Raw genomic sequence first — 21,476 nt, 5'->3', positions numbered from 1 at the left:
AGAATAAATACCTTTTATAAATACTAGTCAAGGCAATAGCCTTTTATCCATTATATAAGGCTATTGTATACTATATATATAATAGCAGAAGTGTAGCGGAGTTGAATTTTGCCACAACGTACCATAATTTTGAAATTTTTATTAATATGTTCTAATAATTGTATTAGATTCAATTCAATATGTTTATTGAGTTGAAAATCATGACTCATTATCATACAAAACTAGCTGTGTTAGTTTTGCTCATAACTCACCAATGCTCAAATTCTCAATCACACCCGTTGTTCATAAGAAAATTTTTGACAGAAGAGAAGCAAACTGTAAGTGATCTTTGCAATATTCGTCTAGGCTTCCAGTGATCACAAAGCGAAAAAAAAGTATTAAAAAATATAAATGTACAGTTATATAAACTATTATGAAGTAGAGAAATTATGACACTAAAAATTATGACGATACAACAATTTAAAATAAAACTTGTTAACTTGTTAACTTGTTATGTATGATGCCAATAAAAGCTAATAATATTATTCAGTGTTAATATTATGTTGTAAATTAAATGTTTAATTAAGTTTTATACCTGGTAATATGAATGAAATAAATGGTAATATGAATGAAATAAAGGCATACAACCATATGAATACTACGAAGTAAAAAATGTCAGACCTGAAAAATAGATGTAGCCTTTCATATATGACAATAATATTGATTTTAAATAAATCTTAACATAAAGATTAAGCATAATTTGATTGAAAATTTTAGGAGATGAGAAGCTTGTCAATAACTAGCTTGTTCGCATGTTGCCAATAAAAATTAAGGTTATTATTAAATGTTAATATTATAATGTAAAATAAATTTTCTATTGAGTTTTAAACCAGGTGAATAGAATCAATGGTAGATCACAGATATAGAGTTTGCAAGAATTTGACTTTGCTAGTGACTATCAGCATCATCTAGCTGTGAATAGAAAGCTTTTGGCCATCTTGGTGCAAAGCCTGCTAAAGTCCCAACTCTTCCAGCTGCAACAAAACAAAATATTTTGCCAAAAACTATTAAAATGGGTAATAAAGTTTTAAGATAAGCATAAAATTAGCCACAAACAAATAATATTTTATTATCTCATTGTAATCGTTTTTGAACAATATGGCAGGCATGGCAATATGGCATAATATTAGGCAAATATTGAAAGACAATTTGATTTATATATTGTTGTGAAGGTCTCTGATGTTACAAATAACCGGACATAACACCTTTTTATAATGTTATCTACAAGATTGTTGATGCATAAATTATCTCTAACAAACTTACTAGTTGTAAATCAATATTTCAAAATCATTTGTAACACACTTACATAGGTCTGTCGAGCGTGATACCGTAGAATCGCTACTAGAATCTGTATCTCGCACACTTGCAGTAGGGAACTGGTAGTTAAACGCCTCGGCAGGAAGTCGAGTGCTCGGGTTGAATATCGGTGGTCCTCTACGAAACCTGTGTACTTTTCTACGAAAGCCAATATTACCATAAAAACTACTCAAAAAGTCAAACTTCTATTAGTAAGAAAGGAAGCATGGAAATAGTAATGACATATTTGGGCCAGTTCTATTGATGATTACTTGCACGCTAAATAAAATGGATCTAGAATGCCATAGTTGCATGAGCATTTACCAAAGAAAGCACATCTTTAAACCTTGTTTAGGCCTTAATGACCTTTGCTTTGTGTTTTGATGGCCGGCATTACCTGTGAAACTAGCTATCAAATATTGTATAGTAATATAAAAGCTCTGAAGCGAAAAGTTGAGTTGCTACTTACGATTTTTCAGCAAATTCTTTCTTCTTCGTCAGAATAGAATAGAATGCGCAGACCACCAGCCCGACAATCAGCAAAAATCCCACAACACCCACCGAGATCCACAGCACAAGCAAATTGCCTAAAAATAGAAACCCAAATATAAATATTAAAAATATATAATTTGATATACATTTGTATAGATTATTAGTAGTTGCTTATAAGTATTTGTGTGACAAGGACAATACAATAAGTTGAAGTGCCATAAAAACTGTTTTTGTAAAAAGTGTAATAATAGTGTAAGCTTAGAAACGAATTACAGTTCTACCTCAACTTCTGATCACAATTTGTTCCATAAGGTTGCATGGAAATCAATTTTTTTATTTTCACATTGAATCTTCTTATTACAAATAATGTGAACAATTTTAATAGATTCTGACTTTTTAAACAGGTTTACAGTTTTTACGCTAAAAATTGTAAAATAAGAAAGCAAATACTACATAAAATACAGTGAATTATTCCAAAAATACTCTCTTACAACTGTAGCTTAGGCTGGAGAATGTATCTTCCTATCTATAGGAACTTGTACCCAGACCTCTGTTTTTCAGTCTTTTGCATATAAGAAAAATGTAAAAATAGTTTGTGTTCTATATAACCAAAAGATAAAAATAGACCGATAGAGCAATGCTCTATGCAAAATACAGTCAGTATTTTATAAACCACAAACATTGCTGCATACAACGGATGACTACTAGTGATAGCACGAGGAAGCGAGTGCATCAGTTGACAACCCAATCTGTTGTCGAGTTCCTTCACTTATTTTACGCATTGTTCGAGTTTTGCTTTTTGTTTGACCTCTGAAGCACAAAAATCAAATTTTTTATTCATACACGCATTTGGTGAAGGTGTGAGCTATTTGAAAACAAAAGGTGAACTGTACATGTATTTTGTTAGTGTTTCCAGGACAAATTAAGCAATAATTCGTCTTTGAACGTTTGATCAATCCCAATAAATTAGAAATAATGTTATTCAAACAGAAAAAACAGAGAATCTTAAAATGGTCACCATAACAACTCAACTGCATAAATTCAATGTTTTTGTTGTATTTGCATGTTTTGTATGAGAAATGTTTGCGTGTTGAACGCTACATGAATCCACACATGACTTACTGAATGAATCTGAGTCTGATTCAACACTTGTTGAGCAATTGTAGCCTGAGAATAGGCGTGAGCAATCACAGTACGCATAGCCTTTAGCTGTATCCAGCACGCAGTTGAAGTTATTAGTGCATATAACATCATCACAAGTCCACTCTCTTCCTTCTACATAAAGATATTTCAAGGATGGTGGTAAAAACAGCTATTCAAGCTGAAACACACATATTTTAATGACTGGTACAATATGGATGTATAGCTTATATTGATCAGGATTGGAATTATATACTTTTCATAGTAAATGTAAAGTCATTACTGCTAGATTTGAAATCCCTCCATATACAACTACAAAATCTGAAACCTCAATTTTCTGTAACAAAAAATTGTGAAGTTATATTAATCTTTCAGCATCTTTTTAAAATAGAATCCACAAATTTTCTCAAAATTCAAAAAAATTCAATCTAAAACATTTATAACAAACCCTTATGACCGAAACTTATACCAACTTACGGTAAAGTGTATGTAATAGCAATACTGCAAGTATACAGCCTAACTTACCAAACTTTAGCAGTTTCAGATCTTGCACGATCTGCCCATTAAACTCAAGAGAGTTGTTGCTGAAGACAAGACGATGATAGATTCGCTGCTCTAAATCATACGGTCGTTCGGAGTAAACAACTTCATAGGTAACTTTTGTGAGTGTTGAGCCATCATCGCTTCTAAAAATGTGTAACAAACTCAGCTAGAAAATACTTCTATATGCAGATTAAACTTCCTGAATTGAATTCGGTAATTTTTAGTAGGAAATAGACACTTGCCAAACTGAATATATGTCAAAGCTTTATTTGAATTATTTATTGCTTCCATTGCTTGTACAACAAACACAATGAGGTTTACTTTTGAAAGTAGATTAAACTTCTTCAATAGAGCAAGGTCATTTATTGGCAAGAAACACACGCATACCAAACTGAATATAACTTTATTCTGCGAATTTTTTATGGGAATTAGCCCTTAAGATTCAGACATTCTATAATCTGCAGACAAATTAATAACCTATCTATGCTTAGAACTAAGAAAACAGCGAACTGCTAAAGTTCGACCGTTTTACAAGCTATAAAAGCTATTTATAGCTATAAAATTGGTCAAGTAATGCCACAATGATTATAGCACGAGTAGCCAATTCCTGTTAGACAAACGTTTTCCACTGTGGCACAATACTAGTCAGCAACAGAAATTTGTGTTTTAACTCAGTTAAGAGCCTGTCACTGATCCAATGTATAACACATTGACTAACCAAATTTTTCTGAAAATACAGCATTACATACGAGTTGGACAGATAACACTTAGAATTCACAGCAAAATACATTATTAAACCTTTAAAAATTATGATATTGCAAGACAGCTGTTTTATTAAAAATCTTTGTGTGTATTATTCACTGCCTTCAATTTTCTGCAATCCTCCAACTACACACGTGTTTCCAATAAATTTCATAACTTCAATGCATCTTCTGCAAGCTACGCACATATATCTACACCAATTCTCATACTATAAATATTTTTTAACATAAAAAATTGAGCAATTTTTTATGATACTCATCGTTGATGTCACTTTCACCGCCCAGTTTTATTGTTGTGAAAGTTCAAGCAGACTAAAGTCAGTGGGCTAATACAGAAAACATTTCAGTTTATTGACCAGTACTATCTTGCAAAGGCGTGTTGAGAAGTTTCAAGACTTACTAAACTTTTAACGAATCATAAATTAAACATTAGTTTTGCTAAAATGTACGTAAAATAATAAATTTAAGGTTGCCTTCTTTGTCTTTAATATTTCACTGTTTAACCCTTAGAAGCCTAATATTGTATACACAATCGAACCCCCTGATCTTAGACCATATTAGCAATTTTCAATAACTGTGAAAGCAATTAGGATGGCACAATTTCTTGTAAACTGAATATCATATTGAACCTCTAAGCTTGTTGAACTCAATGAAAGAAACAGAAATCAAATACAGTAAATAGTTTTTTTCACACTCCTTCAAAGATGTGATGTTTTAGAGGTAACATAAAAAACAATGCTATAACATAAAAAACAATGCTATAACATAAAAAACAATGCTATAACATAAAAAACAATGCTATAACATAAAAAACAATGCTATAACATAAAAAACAATGCTATAACATAAAAAACAATGATTGATGGTTAATATACATCGAGCCTGATAGAGCGGGCATATTTAAAAGTAACCTCGATATTTTGGCAATATCTCAAAAACTAATAGTCTAAGAAACTAGAACTTTAGAATTATATTTAAACCGCATAAAGCGATCAAATTGTCATAATCCTACGTAAACCGGAGATATAAAAAAGCTAACGCTCTGTCAGCAGCCAATTTGCATTTCTCAGTCAGTTAGAAGTGCCTTCAGTACTTTGCCGATATCTCAAGAACTAACAGTCCAATTTACTGTACTTTAAACTTCAAAATTACACTGAAAACATATACCAGATATAGCACTCTAAATCTCATGACCCTACAATAAACAGAAGTACAGTAAAACAAACAACGATTCAATGTTTACATGGGTGTAGATCACATGGAAAAAACATTATCCCGAATTATCTTGGACCGAGGCTTCAAATCGTTAACCATACAGTTAAAATGCTCACTCTCTACATCGTATTGTTGCAGATGAAAGTATGTGCATGTAAACATTGAAACCAGCATGTATATAGATATCACTTACGCCTCAACCATTAGAATATTCACTCCCTCAAAATTGGAAAGGTTAAAAAGAGCAGTGATGGTCTTCTCAAATTCAAGTTGAAATGAGATAGATGCAGCGGAATGAGGATCACTCCAGTTGGCATTGTACGGTATGTCAAGAGTCTGTTCCACATTCACAAATGCATCTGCAAAATTATAGAGTTACGTATTTAAAACATTTTTTAAATAAGGTATACTGTAAATTAACATACTCAATGCATGGCTGGTCTGATGTGTAGCAGATTCCAAAAACAAAAGCATTGTTTCTATTGGTCAGCGCACCAATTGAAGTTTAGATAGCACCTGCAAGTGCTGCCTGCATGATGACATGACGGCAAGCATCAGGTTTTTAAGCCAATAGAATGTGCTTGTATAAAAAATCGGTATTAAGCTTTGATGCTAAACTACTTCCTGTTCCAAGTGTTATGACCTGAAAAACTCCTAAACACAAAATGGGACCTTTTTAACTCAATGTAAAAACGCTAGCAAACTTGTAACTGCTAAAATCACAATGCTCTCACAATTGTTGTCTTTCTCACAGTCAGGTTCCGTGTAGCCAATATAACAGGCACAGATATATCCTGGTTCTATATTGGTACATTTTCGGTTGTCTCCATCACACTTGCCAGGTAATAAACATTCATTGATATCTACACAGTCTTCGCCAACCCTTGTGTATGATTCATCGCACATGCAATTAAATGAACCTAAAGCAGAAAGTACAAGTAACAATGTAGCAAGTTGTTCTATACTTGGCAGTGCTATTAAGAAACACAAAGACAAGTACACAGAACTCTAACATCTACAGAATGTTAGCTATCTAGCAGTTACATTATCTGAAAATTACTTGCAGTCATACCCAGAATTTTAAGCTTGCTAGAGGTGGTTTGATGCCATTGTCTTTACAATTGTAATCTCATTATCCTTTAACCAGAACACAACAAAATTGCTGGTCACAAAATGACTTAGTCAACAAATTAGTTCAGCACCTTCAGTGTTCTCACAGAATTCATGATCCCCTGAACAATAGCCTGGAAGTTCACATTCATTTGTATCAACGCATGAGTAGGTCCCATCTTCCTCAGTGAGGGTGTAGCCTGTGTTACACTCTCTATCACATCGGTAAAGAGGCTCTTCATTTATACAAGTCTACATTTATAAGTATACAAATTTGATTACACATTATACACTATCTATTTTTCTTATTTATAGCTAGCACATAATGGAGATTTGCGACAGACTAACAATTTTTTCAAATACATAGTAATTCATGAAGATCATTAAAATATGGCCATAATAAGAGGTTTGGATATCCAAGATAGTAGTCAAATTTAGATGATTGCTATGTAATTTACTTATTGGTATTTAGTTGATTGACTTTTAACATGTGTTGTTTTCACTATTGCATTTGGCCTATAGAATTTGTTACAAAGCAACCAATGGTATTAACCCAACACTAATAGAAAGCGCGCCCTCACTAGGTTGTTCTGATAACATATTTAAACAGCACAAGTTTAGTATAAAATGCTTATTGCAAATACAATTTAACATGTATTTGTCACAAATTTTAGTCATTATTTGTCCTGCTTACTGATAAAAGACCATGCATATAGTTATCGTATATACATGTCTACAAAACAAGAGCAAAGCAGGCTTTGAGAGATGTATTGGATCATGTCTTACCTCATTTCCATTTACCAGAGTTGAACAGTTGTTAGTGGTTGTATTTGCACATTCATCAATATCTTGACACGCAATGTCTCCATCACCAAAGTATAATGGCTCACAAGTACATATATATGAGCCAATTGTATTCTCACAGATGGTGTGCTCCACTGGGCAGGCATCGACCTCTTCCAAACCTTCAATAAAACAATTGTATTAAAAAAGTTTGATAAATTTACATGGCAAATTTTATGTAATTTTCATAGCCAGTGAGTATAAGTTGAAATATTGAAAGATCATTTCAACTGATTATATATATGAAAAGATCTCTAGTCAGAAAAACAAAAAACACATAGAATCAATATCTTCCATGTTTTTGCAGTACAATAACTTAGAAGCTCACATTCATTTTTGTCGACACACGAGTAGGTCCCTTCTTCTTGAGTGAGGGTGTAGCCTGTATTACACTCTCTATCACATCGGTAAAGAGGCTCTTCGTTTATACAAGTCTAAATTCATAAGTGTACAAATAGGAGTTGAAGCGAATGCCATACTGAGTATAACGAATAATGCAAGTTTTACTAAATATTATCTTACAATCACAGACAAACTCTTAATCCTTGAAATATGAAATTCGACTTTCTTACACTGCAGAGAGGTATACCGCAAATACAATAAAATAAAAACAACCAGTCATTGGTAAAACAACATTTAGCATAATCTCAATGGCACACGTGAGCTCAGACATGCTGCTTTGGAATTCTCAATCTTTGATAGTTCAATGAGCAAGGATGAATGATATAATTGAAAGTGTGCGATTTCAGTTTTTTAAAATATTTAAATAACCAAAGAGGATTTCAATATTGCTTTACTATTAATAATCAAGAAAGGAATTATAACAATACCAAGTGCTATAATAAATCAAGATTTTTGACAAGCAATATAGTAGACCAAAACAAAAACCATTTGTTGAACCCCTTTGTTTAATCTCTGTGATGAAGAAACCATTGAAGGTACAGTTTGTCAACATACAATTAATGTGCTGCATACATACTCATAGAATTATGATTATATTTTAAAACTGAAAAAAAACTGGATTCACTGTCATTCTCTATAAAAATTTGACCATTTTCTTCATAGTTTCTCTGCTTTGATAATTTAGGCCCCTAAGGGCAACTTTAATTACCTTTAACATTCTTATTTATAGGTAGTGAAGCATGGGTAACAAGCTACCTTAATACTTTACTCACATTTATAGTCATGCAAATAAACCTTTAAAGGAAATGTGACAGGAGAATTTGATCAACATGATCATTACTTTAATAGCTGTTTATATTTTATTTATGAAAAACCAATTTTAGATTTGCATTCTTCATTCTTCTTTTTACTCTATGTTGCATTCAAAAACTGCTGGCAATGAATTTTTACTGTTGCCTAGTCAACATTATGGCAAACTAGCGGAATGATTGACGTTGCACGGGTATTAAAAATTAGCTTATAAACAGTGACAGGTAATGCAGTTGCCTGCCACTTGTCATTAGCGTGGCATATTGCAAAGGTGATGATAAGCCAAGGTTTGACTGGATAATGAATGCAAAGTGTGTTAACAATAAATAACAAGTAGCACAAGTCAAGGTTATACTACATGCATATATAAAATCTGATATTTTAACATAAAGCTTTGCCTGTGTGTTCATAGCTAGCATAGCTAGCATAGCTCACATTCTATTTGGTTTGAAGAATGTTACCGGTTTAGGCCTACAGATAAGCATTCTATTATAACATTAAGCACAATTTTTATTTAACATCAAATAAAATACATGTGGATAAATACAAAACCAACTTGTATTGTTTGGGCTAAACTGTGTGAAGCATTACTTTCATTAAATAAAACAGACCTTACTACCAGTTAATACAAACATGTCCCTGTTATTCTCAATAAAGCTACAGAGTTCCTACTTAAACCTCACAGTCAAAAGATTATTGCATTGGAGATGTGTGCTACCATGAAAGCTTTCAATACTTTTTAATTTTAAACAATCTAAGAGTCAGGATCTCAATAATTCTTCGATAACAAAAATTATACAGAACTTTTAATTTTCTAGCCATACAAATTATGCAGTGATATGAGTTTGTGAAAAAAACTAATTATCCAGCGATGTGAATTTGTTAACAGCACCAGTGCACTTTGTTAACTGTAACTTGAGCTTTCCACCTCATACATGACCCGTTCACTTCACATGACTCTGAATTGAAAATTTCAAGCAGATGTATAACAATATTCTAGTAACACTGGTGTAGGAGGCAGCATGGTACTTGAACTAACAATATTCTAGTAACACTGGTGTAGGAGGCAGCATGGTAATTGAACTAACAATATTCTAGAAACACTGGTGTAGGAGGCAGCATGGTACTTGAACTAACAATATTCTAGTAACACTGGTGTAGGAGGCAGCATGGTACTTGAACTAACAATATTCTAGTAACACTGGTGTAGGAGGCAGCATGGTACTTGAACTTAAGCTCAGAGCAGTTAAGATTGTACACAAGGACCAGAGTTAATTAGAAACAGAAACCATTGTGTGTTGTTTCATTTTAGTGTTGGTGCTACTCTCAATTGTACAGTTTGTCAATATGTGGTAAATGCAATGCAAACATACTCATTGAAATCATTACTATATTATTTAAATAAACAGAAGAATATGGGTTTCTTTTCAGTAGATTCAGCTCCTTTACATCATGTTTGGGCAACTTTTTTGATATTTTTGTTATTTTTCTGCTTTCCACATAGTAACCGACTTGAAAGCTCCTTGTAGATTTTTTGACTGGTAAAAAGACCTTAAATACTCTTATTTATAGCACATCACAGAGATTATTTGTGACGGACTAAGAACTTTCTCATATGCATAGTCATTAAAATAGAACTAAAACACTTTCATAAAAAGAGGGTTGGGGATACAATTTTTGCAGTAAAATCTGAGAAAATTACTATGCAATTTAGCACCGAATTTGCTGGTTTGGATTTAATTTACTGACTTTTAGCGTATGTTGTTTTCATTATTGTTTTCAGCCTATAGAACTTGTTACCGAACAACCAACGTTATTAACAAAACAATACACTGTTTCATACTTTCTAGAAATTTAAATACTAGTGAGTCAAAATGATGATGAATATAAATGCTCATATTTGATGAAACAAAGAAATGAGAAATACATAATTGCCATATAACAATCAAAAGCTGCTTTTGGGTCAATTGGCTCAAGAATACTGCATCAATTGATGCACTATTGGGTTAACACAATAGTGATAGAAAGCTGACTATTATAACAGGTGCCCTCAATATGATTCACTAAACCCAGTTGACCAGTTGACACATGTGGTTGTTATAACAAATTTCAGCTGTAAAGGTGTAGCATAAAATATTGTAAGTATAGGTTCAAATACTTGCTACAAATCTTAGTCATTATTGGTCTTACTTATTGATAAAGGGCTATGCATATAGTTATCGTAAATACATAATGTATATATACTACACAGAGGTGAAGCAGCCTTCGAGAGGTGTATCGGACCATGTCTTACCTCAGTTCCATTTATCAGGGTTGAACAGTTGTTAGTGGTTGTATTTGCACATTCATCAATATCTTGACACGCAATGTCTCCATCACCAAAGTAGAATGGCTCACAGACACATACATGTGAGCCAATCGTATTCTCACAGATGGTGTGAGCCACTGGGCAGGCATCAGCCTCTTCCAAACCTTCGATAAAATAGTTGTATTAAAAAGTTTGATCAAATTTCATAGCAAATTTTATGTAATTGTCATAGCCAGTGAGTATAAGTTGAAATATCATTTCAACTATACGTATGATTATATGTATGAAAAAATTTCTAGTCATAAAAACAAACAAAAATATATAGAATCATTATCTTCAATGTTTTGCAGTACAATAACTTAGAAGCTCACATTCATCTATATCAACACATGAGTAGGTCCCATCTTCCTCAGTGAGGGTGTAGCCTGTGTTACACTCTCTATCACATCGGTAAAGAGGCTCTTCATTTATACAAGTCTACATTTATAAATTTACAAATAGGAGTTATAGCGAATGCCATACTGAGTATAACGAATAATGCAAATTTCACTAAATATTATCTTACAATCACAGACAAACTCTTAATCCTTGAAATATGAAGTTTGATTTTCTTATGCTGCAGAGAGGTATATCACAAATACAGTAAAATATAAACAACCAGTCGTTGATAAAACAACATTTAGCATAATCTCAATGACATACATGAGCTCAGACATGCTGCTTTGGAATTATTAATCTTTGATAGTTCAAAGTGTACAATTTCACTTTTTAAAATATTTAAATAACCAAAAAAATTCCAATATCACTTCACTATTAATAATCAAGAAAGGAATTATAACAATAGCAAGTGCTATAAATAAATCAAGATTTTTGACAAGGAATATAGTAGACCAAAACAAAAACCATTTGTTGAACCCCTTTGTTTAATCTCTGTGATGAAGAAACTGTTGAAGGTACAGTTTGTCAACATATAATTAATGTGCTGCATACATACTCATAGAATTATGATTATATTTCAGAACTAAACTGAAAAAAAACTGGATTCACTGTCATAATCTATAAAATTTTGACATTTTTTTCAGTGTTTCTATGCTTTTAATAATTAAGGCCCCTAAGGGCAACTTTAATTACCTTTAACATTCTTATTTATAGGTAGTGAAGCATGGGTAACACGCTACCTTAATACTTTACTCACATTTATAGTCATGCAAATAAACCTTTAAAAGAAATGTGACAGGAGAATTTAATCAACATGGCTATGATTTATATTAAACCAATTTTAGATTTGCATTCTTCATTCTTCTTTTTACACTATGTTGCGTTCAAAAACTGCTGGCAATGAATTTTTACTGCTGCCTATTCAACATTATGACAAGCTAGCGGAATGATTGACGTTGCACGGGTATTAAAAATCAGCTTATAAACGGTGACAGATGATGTAGTCGCCTACCACTTGCCATTAGCGTGGCACATTGCCAATGGCTAATTTGAGCAAGCTTGTAATTTAAACTTACTAATAAGAGCCGAGAGAGCAAGTTTTAGTGACGATAACATAGAAACGATAACATTGTAAAACATAGAATTGTTATAAATGTTTACTAGAAAAGAGTTAAGCAGGCTTCGAGAGGTGTATCCGGATCATGTCTTACCTCAGTTCCATTTACCAGGGTTGAACAGTTGTTAGTGGTTTTATTTGCACATTCATCAATATCTTGACATGCAATATTTCCATCACCAAAGTAGAATGTCTCACAGACACATATATATGAGCCAATCATATTCATACAGATGGCGTGCTCCACTGGGCAGGCACTAGCCAGTTCCAAACCTAAGAAAAATACCGTAGTTACAAAAAGCAAGTATTGAAACAAGTATAGAAATCTTTTACACAACTTTTATAGCCTTTATATAATTTATCTTACATAGTAGAATTAATTGTAAGTTTAAACAATTAACAAGGACTGCTAGTAGCAAACTGATTCAGTAAACAATAAAAAACTCATCGGGTATAGAATGCGTAAACGCACATGTTGAGACAAAACAAGGATTGCGTATCTTCACTGTTATTTTGTTCCACCGTTCTTGTTATTTTTGTTTGATAATCAAGATGCTACATGTCAGCAAAACAGGTTTTTAGGGAAAATAATAGCCGACTTTGAGAAGGGAAGAGATGGGTAAAGCTGCACGAATGAAAACATTCATAAAAATCGATAGCCGAATACCCACTCCATCACAGTTTTTAGAACCGAATAAAACCTAGATAATGATGATTGGAGGATACTGCAGCTATGGTTACTTTGAAATGAATGAAGGTATGAGTACATACATTCATTGTCATCAATGCAGCCAGTCCCATTTATTTTTCCATCACCACTGTAACCAACTTCACACATACAACTGTATCCAGGTAGGTTATCTTGGCAGGTGGCTAAGGGTGTGGCACAGTTGTGTACACCAAGAGCGCACTCATTTATATCTGCAATGAGAACAAGCTATGTAGGCTAGCACAAGCTCATGTGTTCTACAACATCAAATGAGATCTATTGAAAACAGTCAAACTGATGCACATTTTATAAATACTGATCTCGCAACATTGCCAAATGGTGATTAAAAAACCCATTGTCTCTATAATATGTAAAAAGCAACCATGTCTCATGAAATATTCACATAAGATGTTACAACTATTGCTATAAGGAGCAGAGCTTTGCATTACTACTAGTACCTGTACATGGTACACAATGCCATCTAGTCTAACCTAAATGCTGTAAATATATAATTGTTAATTCATCATAGTCAGTGCCCATCTATCCAATATCAGCTATGCCAGTAGTTGTATACACGGAGTCGGACACACAATTCAAAAAGTGCTTCCATTGGTGACCACAAGGTTTCAAATTATTAACTGTTTCATCGCAAATTTATTTTGCCTGTCCCTCCCAATAGAATTAATCCCTGCAGAAAGGTTTTTGGCTAATGTAAGCTTAGTTCACAAAAAAAACGACAACGTTGTACCCTCATTTCATATGAAAAAAACATTAAAATATTTTACTAAACTGAGTGGTCATTGTTTGAGCGATTTTAATAGCATAAAAAAGAGTTTTGAAATAAAATGCTCTACGCAATGTACTTTTTAGACTACCGAATTTAATTGCATAAATTTATTTTATACTATATAATATATTGCAAAATAATTTTATGCTGTACCAAATCAAAAGCAATTTAACCATACATCAATGGTTATTGACAAAGAAGACTCACTAGCACAGACAACTCCATCTCCGGTATAGCCATCTAGACAGCTGCACGTAAAGGAGCCAGGTGTGTTCACACATTCGGCCTTCAAGGAGCATGACTGTCCTGTTGTACATTCATTGATATCTTGACAAGTTTCTGTTTGATTGCTCAAAACCATGACCTCAAAGCCATCGAAACACTTACATCGATATGACCCATGTGTATCAATACACTACAAAGACGGCAAAGAGAATCACTTAAAGTGTAGCACAAAGCGTACTATGCCACTGACAGGTTGACAAAATCCATCATATAGAGTACATTGAATTAAAGTGTAAAATGCAGCGTGCAAAGCGCTGAACAGAGTAAATACAATTTTACAGTTAACCCACAGTTATTTCCCAAAGTTCGTCTGTCTGTGTGTTTGTCCAACTACAGCTATTAAAATCTTGGAACTGAGAATTCCACCATATGATGGACTTGAACTCATGGAGATTGCAACAGCAAGTTTAAATCCAAGCGCTCTACCACTGAGCTACACAAACCGTATTGATCAAAGGCACTATCATATGGTATACCGTATGCACACGCTAAATGGCGTATTATTTGAGCCTTGGGTCCACGCATTACGATACCCCGGTTATAAAAATTTTTTGCCTAACTCTATGAAATACGATGCTTCTTCTTTATTTTTAGTTTGGGAAAATTTTTTCTGCTAAACGACATTGACAATAATTTCTTTTGAAATCAAAATTTGGAGATTCGTGTACTGATTTTATACACTATTAAGAGATATACGTTGCTTGCTATGGCGGGTTCAGTGGTATCCGTTATGGTAAAAACGGATTCGCAAACGGATAAATGATAAAATTTCAGTTGAAAGTTTGAAGTTTAATAAAATACATGCTAAAACTTCCTTAAAGTATCTGTTTAGTAAACTACCTAAATTACTTTAAGTTAGATTCAGCGTTTATGTTACACGTCTGTTTCAAAGGTAAGAACTTTCCATGTGTACATAATAATATTATATTATTTTGCAGATCATTACCCCCAAAATGCACTAAAGTCATTGTAGGTACCTATAGTTACTAAGGTTAACATAATATTTTGTTACTATTTTTAATGATGATGATTTTACCAGGAGGCGATTGCATTAGATAATTACTATGGGCTTCTATACCACTCTATGTAGAACTATAGCCTACGATACTTTGAAACAACATTGAAACAAACTAACATTATATAATTAATTACCAAATAATTTTTCATTGTAATCATAGCAAAACAGACTTACTTTACTTTTAGCCATTACTTGCTAATAATTTTAAATTTACATTTAAACATCTTTACATTTTTATTTTTCCTCCTAATTTATTTCAGCAAAACATTTCTTTCATGTTATGAAGTTTGAAAATTACAGTTGTTTGACAAAGTTTAAAAACCTTTACAGTTGTTTTTATCATCACTTTTAATTTATTTCAACTACACAAATACACTTCTACACAACGACACTTTTCTTACAATATGTAGTTTGAAAGTTAGAACAACAAATTTTTTTGAATGTTAAACAAATTTGTTTCTCTTTTCAAAGACCTTTTTATTACTCGGGCAACGCCGAGTAGTACAGCTAGTATATATATATATATATATAAAATTTTAGGAGCAAAAATTCTAGGAGCAAAAGAAAAAGCTTCAACTGCTTAGAACAACAAATTTTTTTTAATGTTAGAAATTTTGTTTTCTTTTCAAAGACCTTTTTATTACATTTTAGGAGCAAAAAAACCGCTTCATACTGGATTTAAATTCCAAAACCCATAAATACAAGAATTGAAAAATTTATATATATATATTTCCGATTTCTTGCATTTATGGGTTTTGGAATTTAAATCCAGTATGAAGCGGTTTTTTTGCTCCTAAAATTTTATCGTCATAACTGGACATATTAACGACAGACACACCCCCCCCGTTTATGTATGTAGACAAGATAAATGCCCATCGGTGCCTGGGTAGTAATCTTTACACAGAAAATTCATTTTTATTTTCTGTGTAATCCATCGATCCATTGTAAGCCGTGTTGAGATAGCCGCAAAGATGCCAATAAACAATATGCTATAAATCTGCTAATTTATAAGTTTTATAGTGATAATCCATCAAATGCTACAAATATATATTCACCAACAAGTGACGTAAACCAGCCATACTTATAATACATGCAGAAACAAAAATTAACGATTTTAAAACAAAAATATTTGCATCGTTTGCTCAGACAGCTGCGTTCTGATTGTTGCTTGCGATGGAAAGAACATCTTCTGGTTGTCCAATACCTTCCACAATGTCTTTTGACTTCAACTATTTTTCTGCACAGCTGAACTAGTCAATATTAGCGTCCAAACAATTTTTTGGCAAAAAAAAACTTTTACGTAACGCATTTAGTACAAATGCAATGTGTAAATGTTTTTCTCGCTAAACGCAACCTTTAGCCTAAAACAAGTCGTTCGTCTACCACCGTAAATGTAAACCATTTTTTATACACTGCACTTCGAAGTATCAAAGGAAAAAGCAACTGCTATTAGTCTGAGACAGTCATTCCTTATTTTTATGCTGTTGCATTCAAAGTTTTAACAAAAAAGAAAAAAACTTTGAATTTGGACAACGAGAGAATTGTTATTCATGTAACAATTCATTGTTAATACGATTTAGTGGAAACTTTTACACTGATAATTTAATATTACGTGTTCGTAAAAATCAAAAATTTTCAAAGTGGTGCTCAAATGGAGGTGGCGATCAATTAGAGGGCGGTGCTCTAATTTTCAACCCTTCTCTCACAGTGACGGTCAATTAGAGGTTTTACAGTAATTTTGATAATGGATAAACTAAGGTGTGTGCATGTTATTTCCCTATTTGTTAAAACTTAACAGCTGCATGCCAAATGTCTACTAATTGGCACAACCCTGACTGCTCCTTGTAAATATGGTATATCACCGCATACATCAAAGTTGTCAGGGCATGGGTCATTGAAGGTGCACTCATCCAAGTTGTAATCACACTGGTCTCCTGTCCAGCCAGGTCTACACTCTGTGCATCCAATAATGTGGTCACACCTGCCGGCCCGATCAGCGCAGCCGCATGCTTGTGAGCAGCCCTCACCATATCTCCCATATGAGCACTCTACAATTAAACATCTAGTCAAGTCATGGGTTGTAAGCAGAACGATTAATATGGCAATTTTAATAAACTTATAAGAATAAAATTACATGCAATGAGGTCAGTGGTACGACAAACTTAGTGGCCACGTACTCTCACAGGTGAAGCCAGTCTCAGATAGATGATAGCCAATGCTACAGGTGCAGTTGTAACCATCTAATAGATCTTGACATTGAGCTCCTGTTGATGCGTCACATGCATTATCATTCGCGTTTAGGCACTCATTAAAATCTGTGAAAGAAAAATATATTTCTTAGAGAAGGCAACTCTTCAGCCCTAAGATGTGTAATATGAAATACAAGCCCTACTAATGCGTGCACAGAAATATATGAAACGCCTAGATGAATGCCCGGTGTTGCCCGGGTAATAAAAAAGTCTTTAGACAGAAAAGTTATTTATATTTATCGTGTAACAACATTTACCATTCTAACTTTCAAACTTCATATCATGAGAAAAGTGTTTTGTGTAGTTGAAATAAATTAAGAGAGAAAATAACAACTGTAAAGGTTTTCAAACTTTGTCAAACAACTGTAACTTTCAAACTTGATATCACGAGGAAAATGTTTTGTGCAGGTCAAATAAATTAAAAAAAATTAAACAACTATAAAAGGGTTTAAATGTAAATGTGAAATAATTAGCAACTAATAGCTAAATTAAGTCTGTTCTGCTATGATTACAATAATAGATGATTCGGTAATGATACGAAATAATATGATAATTAATACGAACTGAGAAAACAAAATAAAAATTCTGAATATGTTGAATTAATATTAACAATTCTTGCATAGAAGTGTGTGTGTGCGTGCGTATATAAAACAGGTTACTGTTCCATCAGAAACTAGCCAACAAAACTTTGAATACGACGATACTGGTACCTCTCAATAGTGGTACAAATATAAAAATGAGATACCGTACTGTCTTTGTCTGCCCGAGCAGAAAGAGAATGTAAAGGCTCTTTTTACGGAGATAACATACATGCCCACAAAGAAAATTGGCCTTGACCGCGGTATAGCTATTGAACCTTACAAAAATCTTAAAATATAAGTTCAAGAAAACACAAAAAAGAATCGTGTTTCAGAGTAAATAGAATTCATAGAGTTTCAAATAATACGTCATTTAGCGTGTGCATACGCTATACGGTATAACATAGCGTATAGCGTATGTACACGCTAATGACGTATTATCATATTATGATAATGTCTTGGATAAATATGCTTTGCATAGCTCAGTAGTAGAGCGTGTGGATTTAAAACTTGTGGTTGCAATATCCGTGAAATCAACTCCATCCCAATGTGAAATTTCAATTCCAAGACTTTAATAGCCAGACAGATGGACAGATATTCAAACAAACAAACAAACTTTGAGAAATATATGTATATAGATTATGATAACCTACCTATACAAGTAGAGTTGTCTGCTGGATCCACCATCTTGTCTCGAGGACAAACACAAACTTCACCCCCATCTGTGCTGTTTGAGCAAGCATAGCTGCAATTATACTCGCCGCCACACAATGAGCCTGTAAATGTTAGGAATTATATTTTTGTCAGAGTTCATATGTAAAAACCAGACACACACGTAGATGCTGCTGACTACCAACAAACAAAAATACATGAACAAGCGGTGCCTTAATTCATCAAAAACTATAAACTTAGCATAGCATTTAGCAAGTCTAAGCATAGGTTGATAATAGCCTAGTCATAAAATAATGCTGCTTGTCAAGTTCTTAAAATGAGATTGTAAACTAAACCTACCTGACGCAACCAAAACTTCACAAGTGACATTATCCTCCTTAAGGCTGGCACCAGAAAAGCAGGAGCACTCGAAAGAGCCATTCGTATTGTGGCAGATATCACTGCATGTGTCCATGTTTGCAGTACACTCGTCTACAGCATACATGTCATCAACAATAGAATACATTTTTAATTTTGAAATTGGAAGAGTACAAACTAAAGCAAGGCACTTTGCACATGTATATTACGAAAGCTTACCTATGTCTATACAAGCTTCACCCTCCTTGACATAACCGGGGAGACAGTTGCAAAAGAAGCTGCCTGGTACGTTGACACACAGGTAATCACTCTCACATGAGTGTCCTCTAACACACTCATTTATGTCTAAAATATATATAACACAATTCATGTAAAGTTTCTCTATACAATCATATTGATAAATAAATGACAAATGTAAGTAGGACTGCACACGAGCAACAAAAGATATTGACTATGATAAACTATATCACACTACGTTTTGGTTAATTAACTATAACATCGTAACGGACATAGTTTCTCATGTTCCTCATATTTTATATTAAAATAGATCTTCCTTGTGTGAGCACAAAAACCATACGTTGCGAAATGATTGATTTTTAAAGTTGGTAAATCATCATAAATGTCAAGACAAATACCGAAAAGGATTGAAACATTCATTTAATTGCTACAAAAATTATAATTTAATTTATCAGTTAGCATGTGATATGCAACTGCCACAATAGCCGTAGATCATTTACTGGAGAAAGGCTTTATCTATTCTCATTACTTTTATCTCCAAAGCATTTATTACATATATCATTAATAAAGATATATATCTAATAATACATGTATATGTAATATCGTGTAGTATCTTATATATATAATATTAATGATACATATAAGTTATATATAGTGTATATCATTAATAAAAAAAGAGGCAAAGCTGTGATCTTAAATAATAGATGAAATAAAGTTGTAAAAAACCCTCACTAAACACACATCTTTTGTTTCATCTATTATTTAGAATCACAAATTCCCTCTTTATTAATGAAATACATATATACACATATACATTATATATATATTTCATAAATACATTTTATCTACCGTATTTTCCGGACTATTAACCGCACCCTTATAAAAGCCACATCCGCTTTATTTTTAAAAACCGATAATAAAACAATACATAAGCCGCACCTTATGTATAGGCTGCAGAACTCATAATAGGCATAGAATTTACCAAGTGTAACTGAAAAAAACCTCCTAGTCTCAGATTTTGATGATTTTTTAATATGTTATTGCCCATGTTGAAAAACACTCAAATCCCAAATTTTGATCTTCTAGGGTCATCGGTTCAGGTGCTATGAGGATTTGAACTTTGACCATTTGTCGCCTGAGTTTAGGGCATAGCACATCTAGCTGACTTTAGACTCATATAAATTCAAGAATATACAAGTTAAAGGTCTAGGTTTTTTTTGCGTCCACACACAATTTCCATATTTACACAAACAAATAGATTTGAAATTTTTCGGATGAATAATGTGGGAGATAACTCCAACCAAAAATGACCGAAAATGGTATTTTAGCGACTATTCAAAGCAATTATCATTCCTAACATATAATTTGCCATTGTTTCTGTTGATATCTCTGGATTCCTCTAGGCCTCAGCTATCCAAAACCAGTCTCATCTTCTCTGTAGATGCATCGGGTCAGCATCTAGAAACCATACAACATGAATGTCTTTGTCGAAATACTGCAAAAGCAGAGGTCAAGGTCAACCTGTGGTTTCAACAAAGTCACACATTTTTCTCATGTTTTACACTATTTAACATATGCAGATTTCATTAAAACCATCAAAAATTTGTGTTTCAGACTGTAAAATGCTAGAAATTGAGTTCCAAATGCCCTCCAAACACCTTTGTAAATCGCCTCAATTAAATGAGATTATCTCCTCTTGTTAAGCTTTAACTCGGCTGATTATTATCCTATCAAGTTCAAATTTGCTGTGTGCTTGTGGTTTGTGATTGTGATAGAAATGAGCCTTAAAATATTTTCTTAACTTACATTCCTCAATGTTATCCATTGTTGTAGCTTCAAATGCATATGTTTTGCCCGAGTTGGTGGTAGATGGCGGCGCCACAGCTAATAGAACATACTCTTGTGGTACCTAGCAAATGTCATCTCGCTTTGGCCATGTGAAACTGTTTGTTGAGCCTTTGTCCATGAATCTCACATTAACATCATTGTTCTCTTGATCAAAGCCAATTGCCATCCCCATATATCACCGACCATCATATATACAGGCCAGATATTGTCCAGGTTGAGGTT

General features: G+C 33.1%; 2 protein-coding genes across 2 annotated transcripts; both read right to left on the bottom strand.

Annotated features, from left to right (window-relative positions):
• Positions 1-253: 253 nt before the first annotated feature.
• On the bottom strand, positions 254-14,371 carry LOC137394039 (latent-transforming growth factor beta-binding protein 2-like). The gene is made up of 15 exons (XM_068080756.1): positions 14,218-14,371; positions 13,286-13,435; positions 12,609-12,787; positions 11,331-11,436; positions 10,945-11,123; positions 7,768-7,873; positions 7,383-7,561; positions 6,689-6,848; positions 6,221-6,406; positions 5,680-5,845; positions 3,493-3,653; positions 2,950-3,102; positions 1,805-1,922; positions 1,346-1,494; positions 254-1,013 (listed from the first exon to the last, which is right to left on the bottom strand). Exons 1-15 carry the CDS (start codon positions 14,369-14,371, stop codon positions 928-930), a joined length of 2,232 nt encoding a protein of 743 aa, XP_067936857.1. The 3' UTR covers positions 254-927.
• A 216-nt stretch (positions 14,372-14,587) lies between these two features.
• On the bottom strand, positions 14,588-21,231 carry LOC137394038 (EGF-containing fibulin-like extracellular matrix protein 1). Its single transcript, XM_068080755.1, has 7 exons — positions 21,213-21,231; positions 19,389-19,514; positions 19,152-19,283; positions 18,794-18,916; positions 17,491-17,628; positions 17,183-17,361; positions 14,588-14,728 (listed from the first exon to the last, which is right to left on the bottom strand). The coding sequence occupies exons 1-7, from the start codon at positions 21,229-21,231 to the stop codon at positions 14,588-14,590; spliced, it is 858 nt and encodes a 285-aa protein (XP_067936856.1).
• Positions 21,232-21,476: the final 245 nt, after the last annotated feature.

Source organism: Watersipora subatra, chromosome 4 (assembly GCF_963576615.1).
Source record: "Watersipora subatra chromosome 4, tzWatSuba1.1, whole genome shotgun sequence".
Lineage (NCBI taxonomy): Eukaryota > Metazoa > Bryozoa > Gymnolaemata > Cheilostomatida > Watersiporidae > Watersipora > Watersipora subatra.
The sequence above is the reverse complement of the archived record's forward strand: the minus strand, read 5'-3'. Positions and strand labels throughout refer to the sequence as shown.

What these genes read in the sequence shown, in the direction of transcription:
- LOC137394039 (XM_068080756.1), bottom strand. Translation starts at nt 14,371, where the DNA reads ATGGTTTTGAGCAATCAAACAGAAACTTGTCAAGATATCAATGAATGT. An exon ending in ATGTGTTGATATAGATGAAT is followed by an intron (nt 11,124 to 11,330) that starts GTGAGCTTCTAA and finishes ATTTTATCGAAG; the next exon opens with GTTTGGAAGAGGCTGATGCC. An exon ending in AATATTCTAATGGTTGAGGC is followed by an intron (nt 3,654 to 5,679) that starts GTAAGTGATATC and finishes ACACATTTTTAG; the next exon opens with AAGCGATGATGGCTCAACAC.
- LOC137394038 (XM_068080755.1), bottom strand. An exon ending in TGAAGCTTGTATAGACATAG is followed by an intron (nt 19,284 to 19,388) that starts GTAAGCTTTCGT and finishes TGTATGCTGTAG; the next exon opens with ACGAGTGTACTGCAAACATG. An exon ending in CATGCCCTGACAACTTTGAT is followed by an intron (nt 14,729 to 17,182) that starts GTATGCGGTGAT and finishes CGGTTTGTGTAG; the next exon opens with CTCAGTGGTAGAGCGCTTGG.